This window comes from Dicentrarchus labrax, unplaced genomic scaffold (genome assembly GCF_905237075.1).
Source record: "Dicentrarchus labrax unplaced genomic scaffold, dlabrax2021, whole genome shotgun sequence".
Lineage (NCBI taxonomy): Eukaryota > Metazoa > Chordata > Actinopteri > Moronidae > Dicentrarchus > Dicentrarchus labrax.
This window is the reverse complement of record NW_026136712.1, coordinates 21,029,053-21,047,379: the sequence shown is the minus strand read 5'-3', so window position 1 is coordinate 21,047,379 and position 18,327 is coordinate 21,029,053. Positions and strand designations below refer to the sequence as shown.

Sequence of the window (18,327 nt, the reverse complement as noted above, 5' to 3'; positions counted from 1 at the left end):
GTAGGTCTGTATCTCAGCATTTAGTTCACTTTTTTTAAGAAAAATAAATTGTCTGTTAGAACAAAGGTCAAACATTGAGGACAAGAAAATAGAATTTGTCAAAACAAGAAGCTTGTTAAGTCTGAATGTTTGTTTAAACTGATCAAATTTAATAAAATAATAATTAATAAATAATAAAGTCTATCTATCTATCTATCTATCTATCTATCTATCTATCTATCTATCTATCTATAAAAGAGAGAAGAATCAAACACTAGAGGGAGACATTGCAGCATCATCAGCCTCCTCTTCCTCAGACAGACTCATCAAATCACTTTGTTTTAAATACGTAAAGATTCAATGAAATACTATAACATACAAATACATAACTTACTAATTAGAGAGGCATAAGAGAGTATTAATATATGAGTATTAGTGGTAGCAGCCTCCATTGCATAAGATTAGAGTTCAGTGTGTGAAATTAGTTGCAAGGAAACATTCATAACTACAACAATGAAGGCTTATCTCAACATCTGATAAATAATAATCAGTTAACTAATCAATAAGAGCCCAATTTTATGCATCCATGATGATAAAGATACAACAAAATAGAAATTAACAGTAAAAATAATCTTCCTCTGTTGTTCACACCCTGGATTTAAATGTTCTTGTGCCACTTTCTGGATATTTTAGAGTAAATTAAAGCGATAATAAACACCCTCAAACAGTAGACGTGTGTTTATAAGCTTTTCTCTCACAGTCTAACGAAGATATTTGAGGATTAAACATTATAACAGATCTTTTATTGATGTGAACTCACATTAAAACCATCAGTTTGTGCAGGTTTTCTGCTTGTTTGATTTTCACAGCATGTGTTGTTTATCAGCTGAATATTGCATGAAAACTCCCGCTGTAAGAGGATTTGTCAATTAAATGAACTACAAGACCATAAAATGACTTCTTTTAATGCACATTTTTGGTTTTAAGGACTCCACAGTCAACAGCGTGCAGCATAAATCATGAATTAAAGGCACCTTGTTTTCGGTTTTTCCTCCCGCTGTTAGCATGAAGCTGCTCAGGTGAGATCATCCTTTAATGACGTAAATTATGTTTGCTTCAAAATGCTTCACATCAGTCCAACTGCACGGAGGAAGCAGCCCACAAACCCTGAAGAGGAAACATATTTCAGATATTTAACAAACTTTAAACCACAGATGAAACCATGAACTTCAGACTGACTGCTGCCTTTTACATCCTCATCATCACTAAATATGTGGTAAGTTACTGCAAACTCATTTATTTGTGTATTTGTGCAATTGTCTGAATGTATTTACATGATATCTAATGTAAAGAGGGGTAAAATGTGTCCTGCATGTGGAAATTAAAAGTAAATTAAATGGAAAAATGGTAAAAACCTTCACACTTGAATGTTTGAATAACACTCATATTTGTGCACATTATCAGCCCTTAAACCAAATACAGATGAATAATGTTGGTTTCCAATCTATTTTATCATTTAGTAAACTGACTCAGTGACATATTTTATGTATATTTCATATTATATTAAAAACTGCACAATGAAATTGTGATTTGGATGAATTTTGAGGAGATTATTTCCTGTTTAGGGAACTTTTTATACAATTCTCTGTCTGTATTATGTATTTTTAATATATTTTTGAACAATCATACAGACTTACATAATGATTTACTTTATTTTTCTTCACAGAAGTGAACCAAATACTGAGATAAAGACCTACTGTGTATATTTTTTAAGTTTTCTCGGACACTTTAAAACACAAGAAATCTGCATGAAGCTCTGGCGACCCCTAGTGGGGGTCGCGACCCTCAGATGGAGAACCACTGCTTATAAATCATCATAAACTCAATTATACATTCAAATAATTCTTAATGATCCCTCAAAGTGTAAAGATTTAATGTAAGTCACATTAAATCATTTGTTGTTTTCATACGCCGGCTGTTTTAACAGGTAATATAATAATTTGCTTTAGTGGAAAAAAACTGAGTAAATTCAACTTGGTGGTAACATTTGTATAAAGAAGCATTTAAGTGACTTTATTCAGATAAATTCTGTTTACACATTTTAAATAAATTTGGATAAATGCTGCATATGACAGTAACTTCATTTACCTGAGTTACCTTAAATAAATAAATACTTGAGTTCCTTCAACTCAAATCAAATATCTTTAGAGCTTAAATTGTTTGAGTTAATGAACTTAAATAGTTAAACAGAATTAAGGTGTGCTGTCAGGTTTTACATTTACATTTATCAGATACTTCAACACATATTAAAATTTATATTCCAAATATATAACGTAGAAAACGAGTGAAAATCTGAAATTCATGTTCAAGATTTCAGTCTGAAACTCTTGCTTTTATAAAGTTGGATCAAATCTTTCCTTCTAGGCTTCTGGTGCTGGAAACAGGGTTGCTGAGGAGCTGCAGCACCCTCTAAACTGGCTAAATGAAAACCATTAATTCATTATAATGAAATTAGAATGATATTCTCCTTATTCACTGGGATTTATGTGTGCACTGGTATCAGTTTTATATCAGTTTTATCCACTAAAAAGTTATCAAATTTGTCTAAAATGTTGTTATTAACTATTAAATAGGCTATAAATGATCCTGGTAATTCAAATTGATGCAAAGCTTTGATGCATTTAGTAGAAATATTAACAGATTTTCCAGGTGAATTGAATGAACCTGCATTAATCTTTGTTATCAGGTGGGATCGACTCATCCATGTTCAATTGTCCTTCACCTGCAAAAGAAAGAAAACGAGTGTAAACTGAAGATTAAGACCAACGCTGCAGCGTCACTGCAGAGGAGCAGAAACACAACATCAGGTAACTATATGATAGAAATCTTCCTCTCTCAGTCCCACTCCTCACGCTGACGGTTTATATTTGGATGTTAGGTTGTGTGACGGAGTGGGACGGAGTGAGCTGTTGGCCGGCTGCCTCTGAGGGAGAGATCGTCTCCGTCCTCTGTCCTCTGCCGCTGCTGAAGCCCGAATCTCCTCCAGGTGAACGTCGTCCACACACAGCAGGAAGTCTCTGAAGTGTTTCAGCTTTCAGGAAGAGGAATATTGAAGTGCACACTTATAGAGAATATTTGTAGCCAAGGTTTTATATTAAATCTTCCACCAGCCACAAAATCAGCCTCTAAAATAGGTTTTTGTCTACAGTAAAAACTATTTGAATTCAATTAAATTGTTACATGTAACATTAACATCCTCTATACTACTTCTTCTCCCACTTTACTAACTTTAAATACATTATCTTATTATATGATAAATTCTAACAATATAGTTCACAGTAACAACCATATAAGACGATGGTATGTCAGTTTTGTGTGGACCTTTAAGTTCAATGTCAGGAATATGCAGTTGGAGAAATATCACATCTTTTTTATTTATTCTTTTTATTTTACCTAAAAAACAAAAATAATCTGAATCTGTATCTGAATAACGAGACCTCAGTGGTGCTCAGAACTTCTTCCTGATAGAAATCAATAAACTACATCACATTCAGATTGTTGTAGAAAGGACTTCCAGGTCTTCAGCTGCAGTTTGAACTCTTCCTCCAATGAATCGTTCTCAGTTCTCATCACGAGGAGCTGCTCGGTCCGAGGATGGAGCAAACCCAGCGTGCCGTATTACGAAGCCTGTTACTACGAAGCTTCTGAGGAGGACGAAGACATGGAGGAAGAGGAGGTAGAGCAGATGTAAAGGTTTACTGTCTCCTTCTGAACTCCAGGATTTCATCTTTAAATCAGGAGGGAACCAAAGATTTCTGCTTCTTTATGCCTCTAATTGATAAATATTTCATGTTCTGCTCCAGAGGAACTACTTTGATACCCTGAAGCTGATGTACAGTGTCGGATACGGAGTTTCTCTGGCTGCTCTCCTCGTCGCTGCTCTGGTCTTCTGCTGCTTCAGGTTGCTTTATTTTTTAAAAATAAAGAAAATCTAATGTTAAAGATGAAACTAATACTCTCTCTAATCCTCCCAGGAAGCTGCTCTGCACACGCAACTACATCCACCTCAACCTGTTCGTGACCTTCATGCTCAGAAGTCTTGCTGTGTTCATCAAAGATTCAGTGTTGTTTGCAGACAAAAGCATGGACCACTGCACCGTGTCCACAGTAAGGCTGCAGACACACTGAGGATAGTTTAGTTTATTTACATGTGCAGTGTGTTTATTTGTGTATTATATGTGTTGATTTGAAGTAACTTATGTATTTATTGTTCAGGTAACCTGGGTAAATTAAATTAATTGTTATAATTTCATTAAAGTATGTTCCAAACTTTACAAATTTGTTACCATCAAGTTGAATTTACTTTATTTACTTCTTCCACTAAAGCAAATTATTACGTTACCTGTTAAAACAGCTGACATATGATAAAACTATTTACCATTAATTGACTATAAATACATTTTCTGTGTTTTTTTAGGTGACAAACATTAAATCTTTACACTTTGGGGGATTACTATGAATGTTTATGCATAATTTGGATTTATGATGATTAATAAACTGAAATAAAAACAAAAGAGAAACATTATTATAAGGATATAAAGTTAACTTAAAGAAAATGAATCAGTGGAACAAACTGGAATTATATCACCAATAATTAAAATACTGAAGTCAAAACAACTGAGTTACTTTAATGTTTTAGATTAATTGATGTAAGTGACTCAAATATTTTATTTAGATGTGTTGTCAAAAAGAAAAAAGAAAAGCACCATCCCAAAAACCTGCACACTTGTTTCTTGCATTTGAATTTAAATTGTCCTGTGACGTCTGTTGTGTAAGGTAATCTGTCCTCTGTGTCCTTTGTGTCGTCTCAGCTCCGGTGCAAAGCAGCAGTGACGTTCTTCCACTTCTGCGTTTTGTCCAACTTCTCCTGGCTGCTGGTGGAGGGTTTGTACCTGCAGACGCTGCTGCTCTTCACCTTCGCTCAGACCAGGAAGCTCTTCTGGATCTACGCCCCCATCGGCTGGGGTACGCTGTGCTTTTGCATGTATCATTATAATAATAATAATAATAATCTTTATTTAAAGAGTACTTTAAAAACAAACGTTACAAAGTGCTTTGATAAAACATTTAGGAAGTAAAAGATACTTCAGAACATTAATATTCAAGTAAAATCAGAGTAGGTGCTCAGATAAAAGTGTCTTTTGAGAAGAGACTTAAATCCCTGACTCAGGTGACCTGATTGTTCCAGAGTCTCTGGGCCCCAAACGCTCCGTCCCTTTTCAGTCGGGCCTCTGGAGCAGATAAAAGACGTCTGCCCGAGCCGGCGTGTACGATATTAAAAGCTCTGAGATAAAGCAGGCGGATAGAGATGACGTAGAGCCTTAAAAGTAATCAGTGAAATCTTAAAATCAATTCTAAAAACATACAGAGAGCCTAAAGGGGCTGAGAAAGGAGTGATGTGATCTTCTTGGTTCCAGTTAAAAGCTTTATTTGACCTGTCTGATGTTGTAGGTACTCCATCAGTGACCGTTGTGATCTGGGCTCTGCTGAAACATCAGCTGGATGACGAAGGGTGAGTAAAAGTGTCGATGTGCAGACGTGTTTCACATCTTCATTTAATGTTAACTGACGGTATTATTTCTGCATGCAGCTGTTGGGACAACCTGGAGAGCCGCTTGTGGTGGATAATCAAGATTCCCATTCTGCTCTCAATCTTAGTAAGCAAACATATTCTGCTCACATCTCTTTTATTTACCCGAACTAAACGGGACATTTCTCTCACCGACACACCTTTAACTGGACGTTAAAAACAGCTTGTAAATCAACAAATCATCCAGAGGAACATTTATTGTCCAGATTTTTGATATCTTGACATTTATTTTGTAGCTCAGTGTTTTTATTTATTGAGAAAGTTTCTCATTAAAATAACTATTAAAATTTCCCAGAAATGGGCTTCCATAGGATGATGGTTCTGTTTTAGTTTATATTAAGATTGTGTGATATATAGTAAAGTGTATTGTATATAGGGGTTGGATAATCCTTCATAAACAGCATATATGAAGGGTGGTGGGTGTGAATGTATGTGTATATATAAATAATGAAGCAGAGACAGAGATAAATAATAATACTTTTTGAACATGTTTTTAGATTTAATTTGTGTTTATGAGGATTTATTCATTGAGTTTGTGTATTATAAGGTTTTATATCAGGTTATAAGTTTTGTTTTCTCTGCATGTGATTTGATCCACAGATGAACTTTGTGATCTTCCTGAACATCAGTAGGATCATCGTTCAGAAGACAAAGGCCACACCTATGAACCAAAGTGAGACCCAGCTGTACAGGTAAGCCCCGACTCACCTGTTAATTCTCTCGTCTCCTCGCTGTCTACCTGTCTACCTGTCCTCTACCTGTCTACCTGTCAGTCTGTGAGCTTCCTCTGCTGTCGTCTGTTGCCTCCTGCAGGAGACTCGTCCGCTCCACTCTGCTCCTCATCCCTCTGTTCGGGCTCCACTACGTGGTGTTTGCTCTGTTTCCAGAACACGTTGGCGTGAGGCCTCGACTCTACTTCGAGTTGGTGTTAGGATCCTTCCAGGTAACAGATATCCGTCGTAGCTCTCGACTAACAACATGATTTAAGTTAAAAGTTTATAAAAAAACATCCTTGATAAAGTAGGGTTAGTAATTTAACTGGAGCGGAGAGTGAAAACTAAATACCTGGTAAAAGCTGCTTCATCAAGACTCTTTTTTAACTTGAACATTTAGTTTGTGTTACTTTAAATTATTGATGTAATCAGTATTAACACTTTTTTTAAGTTAAAAAGAATTCCTGATTAAGAAGCTTTTATTAGTAATATTAAGTGATACCAACTTAGTTGTGTAAGTAACAGAAATATTCCTGATTAAGTAGTTTTTACTGGGTATTTTGTGTTTAAAGTACAAATAAAAAGTACAAAAGTAAAAAAAAGTGTCACTTAAAATTATTAACGCAACTTATCACATTACAGTGTTCATTAAAAACAGATGAGTTAGTTATTTACTTATTTAGTGTCCTATACAAGTGTAATTATACGTTGAAACACTTTTGATACTTTAGTTAAATATTATTAATTAGTAATTGTTTGGTCTAAAAAATGTCAGAAAATAGTGAAAAGAAGACTTGATGTCTTCATGTATCTTGTTTTGTCGGGCCAATGCTCCAAAAACCAAATATAATCAGTTTTTTTGACATATATCACAAATAAAAACCTCTGAGCTGGAATCAGTTCAATCAGTTTGACATTAAGCTGCAGATGAACTAATCGATTTAATTGATAAACTCTATAATGTAGTTGCAGCTCCTTTCTAACTTGTATTTTTCTGCTCTTTCAGGGTTTTATTGTTGCTCTGTTGTACTGCTTTCTAAACGGAGAGGTAAGTTTTCACAATAAACTTAAAATCAGTTTGTAAAAAATTAACATCAACTTAAAAACAAACATTATTTGTGTTTCAGGTGCGAAAAGAAATCCAGAGGACGATGAGAAGATGGTGGTCTGAGACAAAAACTAACGCCATCAATCTTCCAACCCAAGAATACGTCCCCTGAACTCTTCTTCAAGACGTGTTTAATAGTTTATTAATCATCAATGATCAAACTAGGATCACTATCGATTATAATCGATCGAAACAACCGACCCTGTTTCTTCCCTTGTTGTTGCAACTTCATAGAAATGTGATAAAATGTAAAATATTCTTACAGTTTATTCTCCTTCCTGGTCATTAAAGTCAGTCTTTAGTATTAAACTTGTAACTGCTGCACAATTATTAATTATCTTATTACTTCACCACCACAGCTCAGTAATTCAAAATATTCTCTTTGTACTTATTTATAAAACTTTTGGTAAGATAAGTTCCCGAACACTAGAGGTCGCCAAAGCTTCACAGGGGTGGAAAGGTCTTTTTACTATAAGGGGTGTAAGAACATTTAAAAATATACACAGTTGGCAGTAGACAGTAGGATATCTCAGTGTTTGGTTGATTTCTGTGAAGAAAACTAAAGTACTTTTTTACAGTTTATATAATTATTTAAGATCTAAACTTAAAAATAAGCTTATTAAGTCTGTATGATTGTTAAAAATGATTTAAAAAATCCATAATACAGACAGAGAATTATATAAAAAGTTCCCTAAACAGGAAATAATCTGCTAAAGTTCATCAAAATCATTGTTTTACACAAACTTTCTGCAGTTACTGAGTTTATAATTTGGGTTCATTGTACAGTTTTGAATATAATATGAAATATTTATAAAATATGTCACAAAAGTTTGGAAACCACTGAGTTAAGATGTTAAATAACCACAGAAAAAAGAGATCTTTATCCGTACTTACTTACTTACAGTATTATTTATTTAAATATTAAGTACATCACTGGATGAATATAATTTGTTTACTCAGCAGTGCTACAGTGTTTGTGCATGTAAACGTGTTTATATTGTCTGTCAATAAAACATTTAAACAATAATAAATAATATAATAAGATTCAAACTGGAGTTTGTTTGTGACTTTAAAGATATAACCAGTGCTTCTGCATCAGGCTGACATCTAGTGGTCAGAACGTCACAGTGCAGCTCGGTGCTCAACAACAAATGGACAAACAAATCCACAGACCGAGCTTTAAAATGCTAAAATAAAAAGGTTAATACAATCTCTACTAACCTGTTAAAGTGCTTGTTATGTGGTGCTACTTTAACTCTGTACAAAATAAATTAAAGGTTAAACTAAATCAACTGAACACAATCTGAAACCAAACCAAAGTGGGTAAGTGAAAGGAAACACATATTTACACATATAATCCAAACACACAGTGCTACCAACAGAGTGAAACAACAAAAACAAAACATCAAACAAACAAACAAAAGATTAATTTCTCTCTCTGTACGTTATTCTCTTCCTTTATTGTTTCTTTCCATCTTTGAACTGATGGACTTTAATGGTTTTCTCAGTTATTTGCTGAGTAGTCTGTATTGATACAGCTCTGTTCCTTGTGTCGGCTCTATAATAATAATAATAATAATAATAATCTGTTGAGTTATACCCATTAAATATGAAAAAAACACTTTTATTGATCTTTAAAATCAGATCTGAGCATTCTTGTTCCGCTGCATCGCTTCATATCTGAGCTCTGCAGTGAAAACCAGCCCTCTGTGTACACAGCCACAGACGCCCCATCAGAGACCTCAGGGGCCCCCAGGTACAAAGAAACAAAGAGCAGGCATGAATGAATCGGTGGAGGAGCTGCAGAGAAACCGTCTGATGAAATCAAGGCTCTGCTGTTTGAGTCCAGGACTAGTTTTGACTGTCTGAGGAGGTTTTGATGAGTCCAGTTTCTGACAGATTTAGGGTCTTTTAGTGCGGGAGGAGTTTAAAGTGTCTCCAAGAAGAAGAACAACATGAATCCCACCCGCCCTTCTCTCTCTCGCCTGTGAATGGTCTAACCCTCTGGGTTCACATGGCACCCTCCCCCCCACCCCCCGCCATGTGTGTGTATGTTGTCTTTGCCGTATATAGCGCAGAGTTATCCGGCTGCACTGCCTCGGGACCTGTGAGACTGCAGCAGAGTCTGCCACACAATCTGTCCGTCTTTGTCATCCTGTTTTGATAAGAAGGGCTTCTTGTGCCTCCAACGGCCTCGCTGCTCCACAGTCATCACTTCACTCTGCTCCACTTTTTCCACAGGCAGCTTTTTTTTTTCCAACAAGGGAGAAAAATGAACGGTACCATGGATGGGACCAACGAGTGCAACTCTCCTCATGACGGGTCCTTCATGTTTACCTCTGAGTCTGTGGGAGAGGGACATCCTGGTGAGTAGAGGACTCCCTCTCTCTCATACAGCATTTCATCTGCAGCTCCTGCAGGTTATGAATGAGGAGTAGTCAGTTGTCTAGTGTTGTTGTCCACACTTTTATGTTTCAGTGATCATTGATGACTTTGAGGAATGTGCAGAATCCTGAGCAGTGCACGGAGGCGCTGTAGCATAAAACGCAGTCTGACGAGCCACTCAGCACTGATTTCTGCTCTAATTTGTTTGTTTTTGGGTGCAACTGTGAAGTATTTAGATAATTGATCCTGGATTATACAGTATTAAATTGGATTTTAATTAAATTATCAAGGATAAAACCTCCATTGTAGCTGCATGTGAGGCTCAAACCAAACACTACACTGTGAATCCTTTTAAGCAGCTTCAACTTAAAAACGTAAGTTCTCCTGCTGCTGTTTAAAAATGTGAGTTAACTCAACTTGTGTTGAATCATTAGTTCAAAGTCATTTAAGAAGTTTTGTTCACTGAACTTGGGAAAACAAGTTAAATAAACTTATTGAAAAGTTTCAGACACTTTTGTTTTCTCTTTACATGTTCTCTCCTTAAAGAGTCGGATCTTACTTACAGCTGTTAGTTAGTTAAAGTTATACAAAAGACAACATGTGAGCAGTGCCGGAAAATTAATGAACAGTGCTTTGATTGAGTTTGAGCTTTATATGGAGCCATTATGACTTCTTCTCTTGGAGCAAATACTTGGACTTCTCAGCCGTTAATATGTATGTACACAGATTTAGAAATCTGTTTACGCACACACAGGTTGAGATACAGTTACACAACTCTCTGCTCACAATTGTAAATAGTTTCGTTACAATAATAGCTCCTTATGTGTACAGCCACATGGTCGCACTCTGACGTCTTCTCTCGTCTGCTCTGCTTTCATATGCATGGAAACGCAATGCAGAACGACTGACCCCCTATGAAGATTAGGCGACCCCTAGTGGGGGTCTCGATGCCCAGGTAGAGGGTTTACGACCGATTCTGAGCCAGAACAAGCTCCAGCTTTAGGTTCACGTTGGTGTTTCTCAAAGTGGGAACATTTGCATTGAAAATAGGTTTTAATATTCTTTCTACTGGCTGATTTCTGTCATTTTTTAAATTCTTTACAGACTAAATTACTTGATGAGGACATTTTTTTGCTCTGATCAACACATCATATCCTGTATAATGTTTTGAGTGAAAAATCTGGTTGTCAGATACATTTAATGCAGTAAAAACCTTAAATACTGAGTGAAATAAATACAGTGGAGTGGAAGTAAAAGCAGGTTTGAGTACAGTAGAGTTGTGGCGAGTGGCGACGCTTTGATGATGTGATGGAGTTACAGCGTACCATGTGACACCGATGCCGAGGCTATTCATAGGACCAAAGCTCCTAATAAGAAAGATGTGTAGTACGCTGATACAGAGGTGAAATCTGATACCTTCAGGCTCTGCCCAGATGAGGAATGTCACATGTGCAGCAAAAGGTCAAAGGAGGAAACAACCTGGCACCCACAGAGCGATCCAGATATCGATGTATTTAAATCTTCTTTTCCAGATAAGATATGTGACCAGATCAGTGATGCTGTGTTGGATGCTCACCTGAGGCAGGACCCTGATGCTAAAGTGGCCTGTGGTGAGTAACAATGTGCTTCTGTCCATTAGACGGAAATAATGCACCAAAAGACTGGAGTCAGACAGTTTATGATTACCTTCCAGTATGTTTCTGTAGCAGACAATTTAACTTATGGATTCAACTTTTTGTCCACAAAACACAGAAGAAAACTCTACTCAATGGCTTTATATCAGATCTTTAGGAGTCATTTAGGATGTTACCAGACGTAAAGTGGCATTCACAAGCATTCCGCTCTTATGATGAGCCTGAAACACTTGTTATTAATTTAATAAAAAGAAAAATGCAAGATAAAGACTTATGACTGGCCACTTATTTGTGAATTCAGCTGATATGTTCACACATTCACAAGCAGCGTTTGAGCCCAATCTGTTTGCAGGCATCCTTAAAAGGGAACTACACACATTAAAGTCTTTGGGAGTTCAGTGCTAATATGGAAAAATGCGTATAAAGTTTTTTTATGTCTCTAAAGTCCTCAACCGATGTCATTTAGGCAGCAGGTTTTGACAAGGAAGAAGAATTCGTCGAATAAAAAAAGATTATTTCTCTGCTCCTGCTGCATCGATTTTGATCCTTTTTTAAAAAAAAAAAAAACACTTTCCAAACCCCAAAAGTCTGAAAAATGTCCCATGATGCTGAAAACAAACACCCAATACCGGCCTGGTTAAACGATAGGCAAAGCATTTAACTTACATCACATACGTAAATTACATGACTAACACACAAACTTGACTTAATGTCTTCTTCTGTGTGTTGAAACAGAGACGGTGTGTAAGACTGGCATGGTGCTGCTCTGTGGGGAGATCACGTCTCGAGCCAACGTGGACTACCAGAAGGTGGTGAGAGAAACCATCCGGAACATCGGTTATGACAACTCAGACAAAGGTCAGTGGGAACCAGATGTTAAATCTTTCGATGTTCCCTCAGCAGTTATTTTACATGTGTGCATGTATGAGTGAAACCATGTGATTGGATTGGGATTTGGTGTCTGGTTGAGCCAAACAATGTGATATCAGTCAGGAGTTGTACTTCTCTTTAAAGTGAAATAAGTTTATTTAACTTTTTCCCTTCTCTCTGTCTATGCAGGCTTTGATTATAAGACCTGTAACGTGCTGGTGGCCCTCGAGCAGCAGTCTCCCGATATTGCACAGGGAGTTCACATCGATCGTCTGGAGAACGACATCGGAGCTGGAGATCAGGTCATCTGGAAGAACACAACACAACAATTACTGTCTGGTTTTATTAACTTTGAGCTCTTTCATTTGAAATTTTTAAAAACTTGTGGTCGTAAACTTTTGTTGTTATCCACAGAAGTACTTGAACAGACTGAAATATGTATTACATTCATTGGAATTTGTGCAAAAAGAAGCTTATTAAGTATGTTTCAATGTTAAAAATAATAAAAAGTACATTATACAGTTCCCTAAACAGGAAGTAATCTGCTCAGAATTCATCCAAATCACTTGTTTTACACAAACCTCCTACAGTCACTATTTGGGTTAATTGTACAGTTTTGAATAGAATATGAAATATCCATAAAATATAAGTCACTAATTCAGGGAACCACTGCAGTAAAGGACAATAACGTGAGGTTACTACGAGTACTATGTATTAGTGGAAGAAGTACTCTTTTATTTCAATAAAAGTAGCAAAACTATAAAACATATAAAAATATATGTAAAAACAGAATAAAACAAAGTAAAAGTACTTGTGAACAGACAAAGACATCAATGACATTTTATTGTATTTTAAATTCTGCTTATTCTGTGCAAACAGGGTCTGATGTTTGGATACGCCACAGACGAGACAGAAGAGTCCATGCCGCTCACCGTCGTCCTCGCCCACAAACTCAACTCCAAGATGGCCGAACTGAGGCGCAACGGGACCGTGCCCTGGCTCCGCCCGGACTCCAAGACTCAGGTGGGATAATTTAGTTTTGTTACCAAGCTTCAACAAACCGTCTGTTCCTTTAAACATCAAGAACTGTAAGTTGTAAACAGTTGTTGTAACACTGTAAACTGATCATATAAATAAAGATTTTAACCTCACTAATTCAGGAAACTTTGTGCAAAATATCCCAGATTGAGACGTTGTTAGTTAATTATCACACATTTATGTCTGTTGTTTGTAAGCTTATACACTTCCAAAGAAGTCTTTAAATTTATGGATATCATGGTTTGCGATGAGGTGGTTCTCACTGTAGTGTGACATTGATAGTGACCTCCAGAATGTGCTTACCAGCAGAGACTGACCAGAGCAGGCTGGTATGCAACATCTGAGCTGGGAGACGCCCTCAACAGCGTCAGCATGTGCACGTATCGTATTGATGCTCTGAGCTCACCGCACGTGTCTAGAGTCAGGGCGCCTCAATTTGCTCAAATAAGAGGATGTTTTCAATGAGTAAACTGATTCAGTACAGAACAACTGATAAACTGTATTTGAGCAGATTATTTCCTGTAAATATTGCAACAGAAATTAGTTTTTCTGATGTTTTTAGTAACTTTTTATACAATTCTCGGTCGTAATTATGTTTTATTATATAATTATTTCATATATATTTTTAAACAGTCATACAGACTTAATAGGCTATTTTTTTGACCAATTCAGTGTTTTCTTCTCCCTGAATTCAGGTCATGAAAGTTTAGACACTAAGCAGTTGAACTGAAATGTTTGTAAGTTATTTTTTTCTCTCCAATACAAATAAAAAGTCACTTAAAATTACTGAAGCTACTTGGTCAATAATGTTTTTTTAACTTACCAAATTGACTTTGTTTTACTTAAAATTTTCGATGTAATTTAGTTGAATGAGCTTATCTGGTTTTACAGTGTAATCTAAACTTTAAAAATAACAATTTCATTTAGTTTTATTCATAGAAATTAACAAAATGCTGAGTTATAGACCTATTGTGTATATTTTTAAATTTTTCCTACACGCATTAAAATCAAGAAGGTCTTGCAACCCCCTGTGAATATTTGGCGACCCTTAGCGCGGATTAAATCTCAGTTTAGGCCTAATGTGGTGTAATATAAACCCTGTCCTCCACCTTCCCTCCATCCAGGTGACGGTTCATTACACCCAAGAGAACGGGGCTGTGATCCCCAAGAGGGTTCACACTGTGGTGATCTCAGTGCAGCACGATGACTACGTGAGCCTAGAGGAGCAGAAGAGGGTCCTGGAGGAGAAGGTCATCAGGGCGGTGGTCCCCTCAAAGTACCTGGACGAGGACACCATCTATCATTTGCAGCCCAGCGGACGGTTTGTGATCGGTGGACCGCAGGTAAAGGTCTTAAGGTGTTGGAGGTAGAGGGGGGATGTCCCCTTATAGGATGAAGAGGTTAAAGCTCCAACAACACCTGTAGTATCTTAATGTTTGTGTGTTCTTTCTAATGTGTTTTATGGGGACTGTGACTACAGCCAGAAACACTTGGTCACACAATTAAGTTGTTTATTTTTGCTGTTGGACTTTTGACCATTTCAGACTATTTCTGTTCTGCATGCAGCTTGATAATAAACTGATGAGTTAAAGATTTCCTAGCATGCACAAGATGTAAAGATGCAAACTCCTGAACTTTAGCCTGCTCGGTTACACAAACACAAACACAGGAGCTCAGTTCACAACATTCACAAAGCCCAATATGGAAAATAAAATAAAAAACAAAACAGAAAGACCGCTGACCTAGCCTAGGCTAGTTAACTTCGTCGGCAGTTCAGAGTCACAAACTCACACATGAAAGCGCGTTGACCAGCAAAACATTCATAGTGTCGAGTTCATAGTCCGACTTAACATTAAAGTACACAATAAACTCTCCCCAAACTTCCTTCTCATGTGATTACCCACAGGTCAACAGGAAAACTCTACGAGATCATTAATTCTCTAAACTAAACAAAAGTATAATTAAGCTGAATGATAGCTGAGCCTAAATCTTTATGCATGAAACATTTCAATAACTTTAATGCATTAACATTAACTGAATAGAAGTTATGCATTTGATCAATAACTGGCAGTAACCCAGTAATTTAATCTGCTAATAGATCCTCTTCAATGTGACACACTGGACTCATATTGTTGCTGAATCAATCCATTGATTAAGTGATTCACAGAACATAAACTGTCTACCGTTTTATATTATGATGAGTATATTATTGATGAGTAAATTAATAATCTACTAATTACAAAAAAATAACAGATGATTCAATAATGAGAATAATTGTTAGTTAATTAAACAAAATGTAACAGAATCAATTATGTTAATTATTTTTTAATATTTAATTAATTCTGATTGATACTGAGCTCTAAGAACATATTTAAATCCACTATTCTTGCGTAAGTATTGGAAATTTAAGTCTCGACTTCCTGTCAGGGCGACGCTGGAGTGACGGGCAGGAAGATCATTGTCGACACATACGGCGGTTGGGGGGCCCACGGGGGCGGGGCTTTCTCTGGGAAGGACTACACCAAGGTGGACCGCTCAGCTGCCTACGCCGCCCGCTGGGTGGCGAAGTCTCTGGTGAAAGCCCGACTGTGCAGGAGGGTTCTTGTGCAGGTGAGATCCAACAAATCAAATCCATTTTAACTTTATTATTATATTTTATTACTTAATCTCCTATACTATTATTATTATATCCAACGTTATATTATGTTAATATGTTACATTGCTACATCTCCATATCAATAAAGACAAGTACCATTACTTAAAAATATCATCAGTGTTGGGCAGTAACTTATTGATAGTAATAATATTAGTTTTCCCTGTAATTAGTAGTGTAACTAATTACTTGGGATCTACGATATGGATTTTTTTTAGCTGATAATTTCATATTTTTGTATTTTTAAAAGAAGTTCATAACTTGTAGTTTTTATACACTTGAGGGTAAAAAGGGTTAAGATGTAGTGAGAAAAAGATGGATGATTTAATATTCAATAGTTCTGATCTAATTAAATCTGTCTCTGCAATAAATACTTATACTTATTATTATATTGGGTTTTTTTTTTTTGGTTTTTGTTTAATATGTTTGGGACTTTTATGGCCTTTAATGAACAGTGACAGCTGTAGAGTGACCTCAGTAACGGTGGCTGCTAGTCTCGAGTCTCCCTAGTTAGACTGGCTATAGATTACAAATCAACACACAATAAAAAAAAAAGTCTAAAAGGAAAATACAGAATTTACTGGTTTGATCTACTGTAAGAAATTTGCATTACGAGGCGTAAATGTAGTTTTTTTGGCTCTTTTGATAGTAAAGGTTACTGACCCCTGGTTGAATGCTTATAGACATTTTAATGCAGAAATGTTCCATATTATAACTTTAACCCTGAACAAAGGCCTAAAACACAAGTCTTAAATTATATATTTAACATTTTCAGGTGGCGTACGCCATTGGAGTCGCCCACCCGCTCTCCATCTCCCTCTTCACCTACGGCTCCTCTCAGAAGAGCGAGAAGGAGCTGCTGCAGATCGTCAATAAAAACTTTGATCTCCGACCCGGCGTCATCGTCAGGTCGGCTTTAAACTGAAGATTCTGCATCTGATTTGTTGTTGTATGAAATGTAAACAATGTTTGGGGGCACGTTCAAGTACCTGAATTAACCTTTTATTGATCGATTGTGCTGCAGAGACCTGGACCTGAAGAGGCCAATCTACCAGAAGACGGCCTGCTACGGACACTTTGGCAGGAAGGAGTTTCCATGGGAGGTCCCAAAGAACCTGAACTTCTAGAGTATCTGTGTGTATGAGAGAGTGTGTGAGTGTGAATGTGTGTGAGTGATATATAGATAGCTGCCCCTCGTGCTCCTGTAACCCAGTAAGAGAGAGGCAGCTGTGAGGGTGTGCGGGGCTGGGTCAGGGTGGGTGCAGATGGTCGCTGCTTATTGGACGGCGCAGAGAGGTTTCATCTGTTTTTATGACTTCGTCGGCCCTCAATAGTAATCTGAAACACGAGCCGTTTGGTATTTTTGTCCCGTAGATATACAGCCACATGCCCGCAGTGTATTTCACACTTCAGAGAGAGTTGTTGTTTGCAACTATTTGGCTTTTCTGTCAGGAAATAAGTGAATGACCAAATTTTAAGGGAGAGCAGCCGTGTTTGCATATTCACTTCAGAACCACATCAATGTCTTAAGAAAAATCTACATTTTTGTTATTGTTGTCAGTATTTTTTATATGATTAATACTGTACGGTGCTGAAAGAGAGTCTAAAGATCTTAAAGTTATTACACACAGTGAAGACTGTAAGTGTCTTTTCAGCCGTTTTGGCGTTTTGTTCTTGAAAACAGCATAAAATCAAACCTGTAGACCTGAGGGCTGTTTCACAAAATCAGTGGGGTTTTTTTGTTATCCAGAGTTTAAGCAAGTTAGTCTGTCTCACAAAAGCAGAGACATGTAAGTTACCGTGAAGATTTATTCTGTGCAGCTAACCTGCTGCAGATGGATTGATTAATCCAGGATGCTCTGTTTCTTCAGTTATTCAGGATTTTTAAATTTGAAACAGCCCCAAGAATCTATTATTTTATTTTCGTTTTTCTCCCTCAAGATAAAACGTTTTGTTTCATATTATTTGGGATTCAAACATGAATTTCGTCAACATCTGCACAAAATGACTCCGAGATGAGATCACAGAAGGAGACGATACACAGCAGAGATCCCAAAGAAGTTTCAGATGTTAATAACAGAGAAAAAATACATGCTTCTAAACATTTAGAAATATGTTATTGTATTTTCTTTAGCGGTTCATGTTTCGAGATTAAACTGTCTCAAGTTCTGAATCATTTGGTACTAAAATAGTATGAACTTCATCAAGACCTGCAGACATTTGCTAAAGCTTATACGAGATTTAAAAATACAGTAGATGTCTCAAACTTTTTATATACTGTAGCTGGCTGCAGGCAA

General features: G+C 36.7%; 2 protein-coding genes across 2 annotated transcripts; both read left to right on the top strand.

Moving 5' to 3' along the window:
- The first annotated feature begins 1,165 nt into the window (after positions 1 to 1,165).
- ghrhr2 (growth hormone releasing hormone receptor 2) lies at positions 1,166 to 8,039 on the top strand. The gene is made up of 13 exons (XM_051417729.1): positions 1,166 to 1,255; positions 2,726 to 2,846; positions 2,918 to 3,025; positions 3,603 to 3,715; positions 3,843 to 3,940; positions 4,014 to 4,146; positions 4,851 to 5,004; positions 5,491 to 5,551; positions 5,630 to 5,696; positions 6,230 to 6,321; positions 6,443 to 6,572; positions 7,349 to 7,390; positions 7,470 to 8,039. The coding sequence occupies exons 1-13, from the start codon at positions 1,202 to 1,204 to the stop codon at positions 7,560 to 7,562; spliced, it is 1,266 nt and encodes a 421-aa protein (XP_051273689.1). The 5' UTR covers positions 1,166 to 1,201; the 3' UTR covers positions 7,563 to 8,039.
- A 1,489-nt stretch (positions 8,040 to 9,528) lies between these two features.
- Positions 9,529 to 17,294, top strand: LOC127373330 (S-adenosylmethionine synthase). The gene is made up of 9 exons (XM_051417730.1): positions 9,529 to 9,816; positions 11,368 to 11,445; positions 12,205 to 12,327; positions 12,529 to 12,641; positions 13,219 to 13,362; positions 14,502 to 14,720; positions 15,805 to 15,987; positions 16,806 to 16,939; positions 17,055 to 17,294. The coding sequence occupies exons 1-9, from the start codon at positions 9,723 to 9,725 to the stop codon at positions 17,155 to 17,157; spliced, it is 1,191 nt and encodes a 396-aa protein (XP_051273690.1). The 5' UTR covers positions 9,529 to 9,722; the 3' UTR covers positions 17,158 to 17,294.
- Positions 17,295 to 18,327: the final 1,033 nt, after the last annotated feature.

Excerpts from the sequence above, each read along its gene's own strand:
- ghrhr2 (XM_051417729.1), top strand. The coding sequence starts at position 1,202 with ATGAACTTCAGACTGACTGCTGCCTTTTACATCCTCATCATCACTAAA. Across the intron at positions 3,026-3,602 it reads GAAGCCCGAATCTCCTCCAG|TTCTCATCACGAGGAGCTGC; the intron begins GTGAACGTCGTC and ends AATCGTTCTCAG. Across the intron at positions 4,147-4,850 it reads ACCACTGCACCGTGTCCACA|CTCCGGTGCAAAGCAGCAGT; the intron begins GTAAGGCTGCAG and ends GTGTCGTCTCAG.
- LOC127373330 (XM_051417730.1), top strand. The coding sequence starts at position 9,723 with ATGAACGGTACCATGGATGGGACCAACGAGTGCAACTCTCCTCATGAC. Across the intron at positions 9,817-11,367 it reads TGTGGGAGAGGGACATCCTG|ATAAGATATGTGACCAGATC; the intron begins GTGAGTAGAGGA and ends CTTCTTTTCCAG. Across the intron at positions 14,721-15,804 it reads TTGTGATCGGTGGACCGCAG|GGCGACGCTGGAGTGACGGG; the intron begins GTAAAGGTCTTA and ends ACTTCCTGTCAG.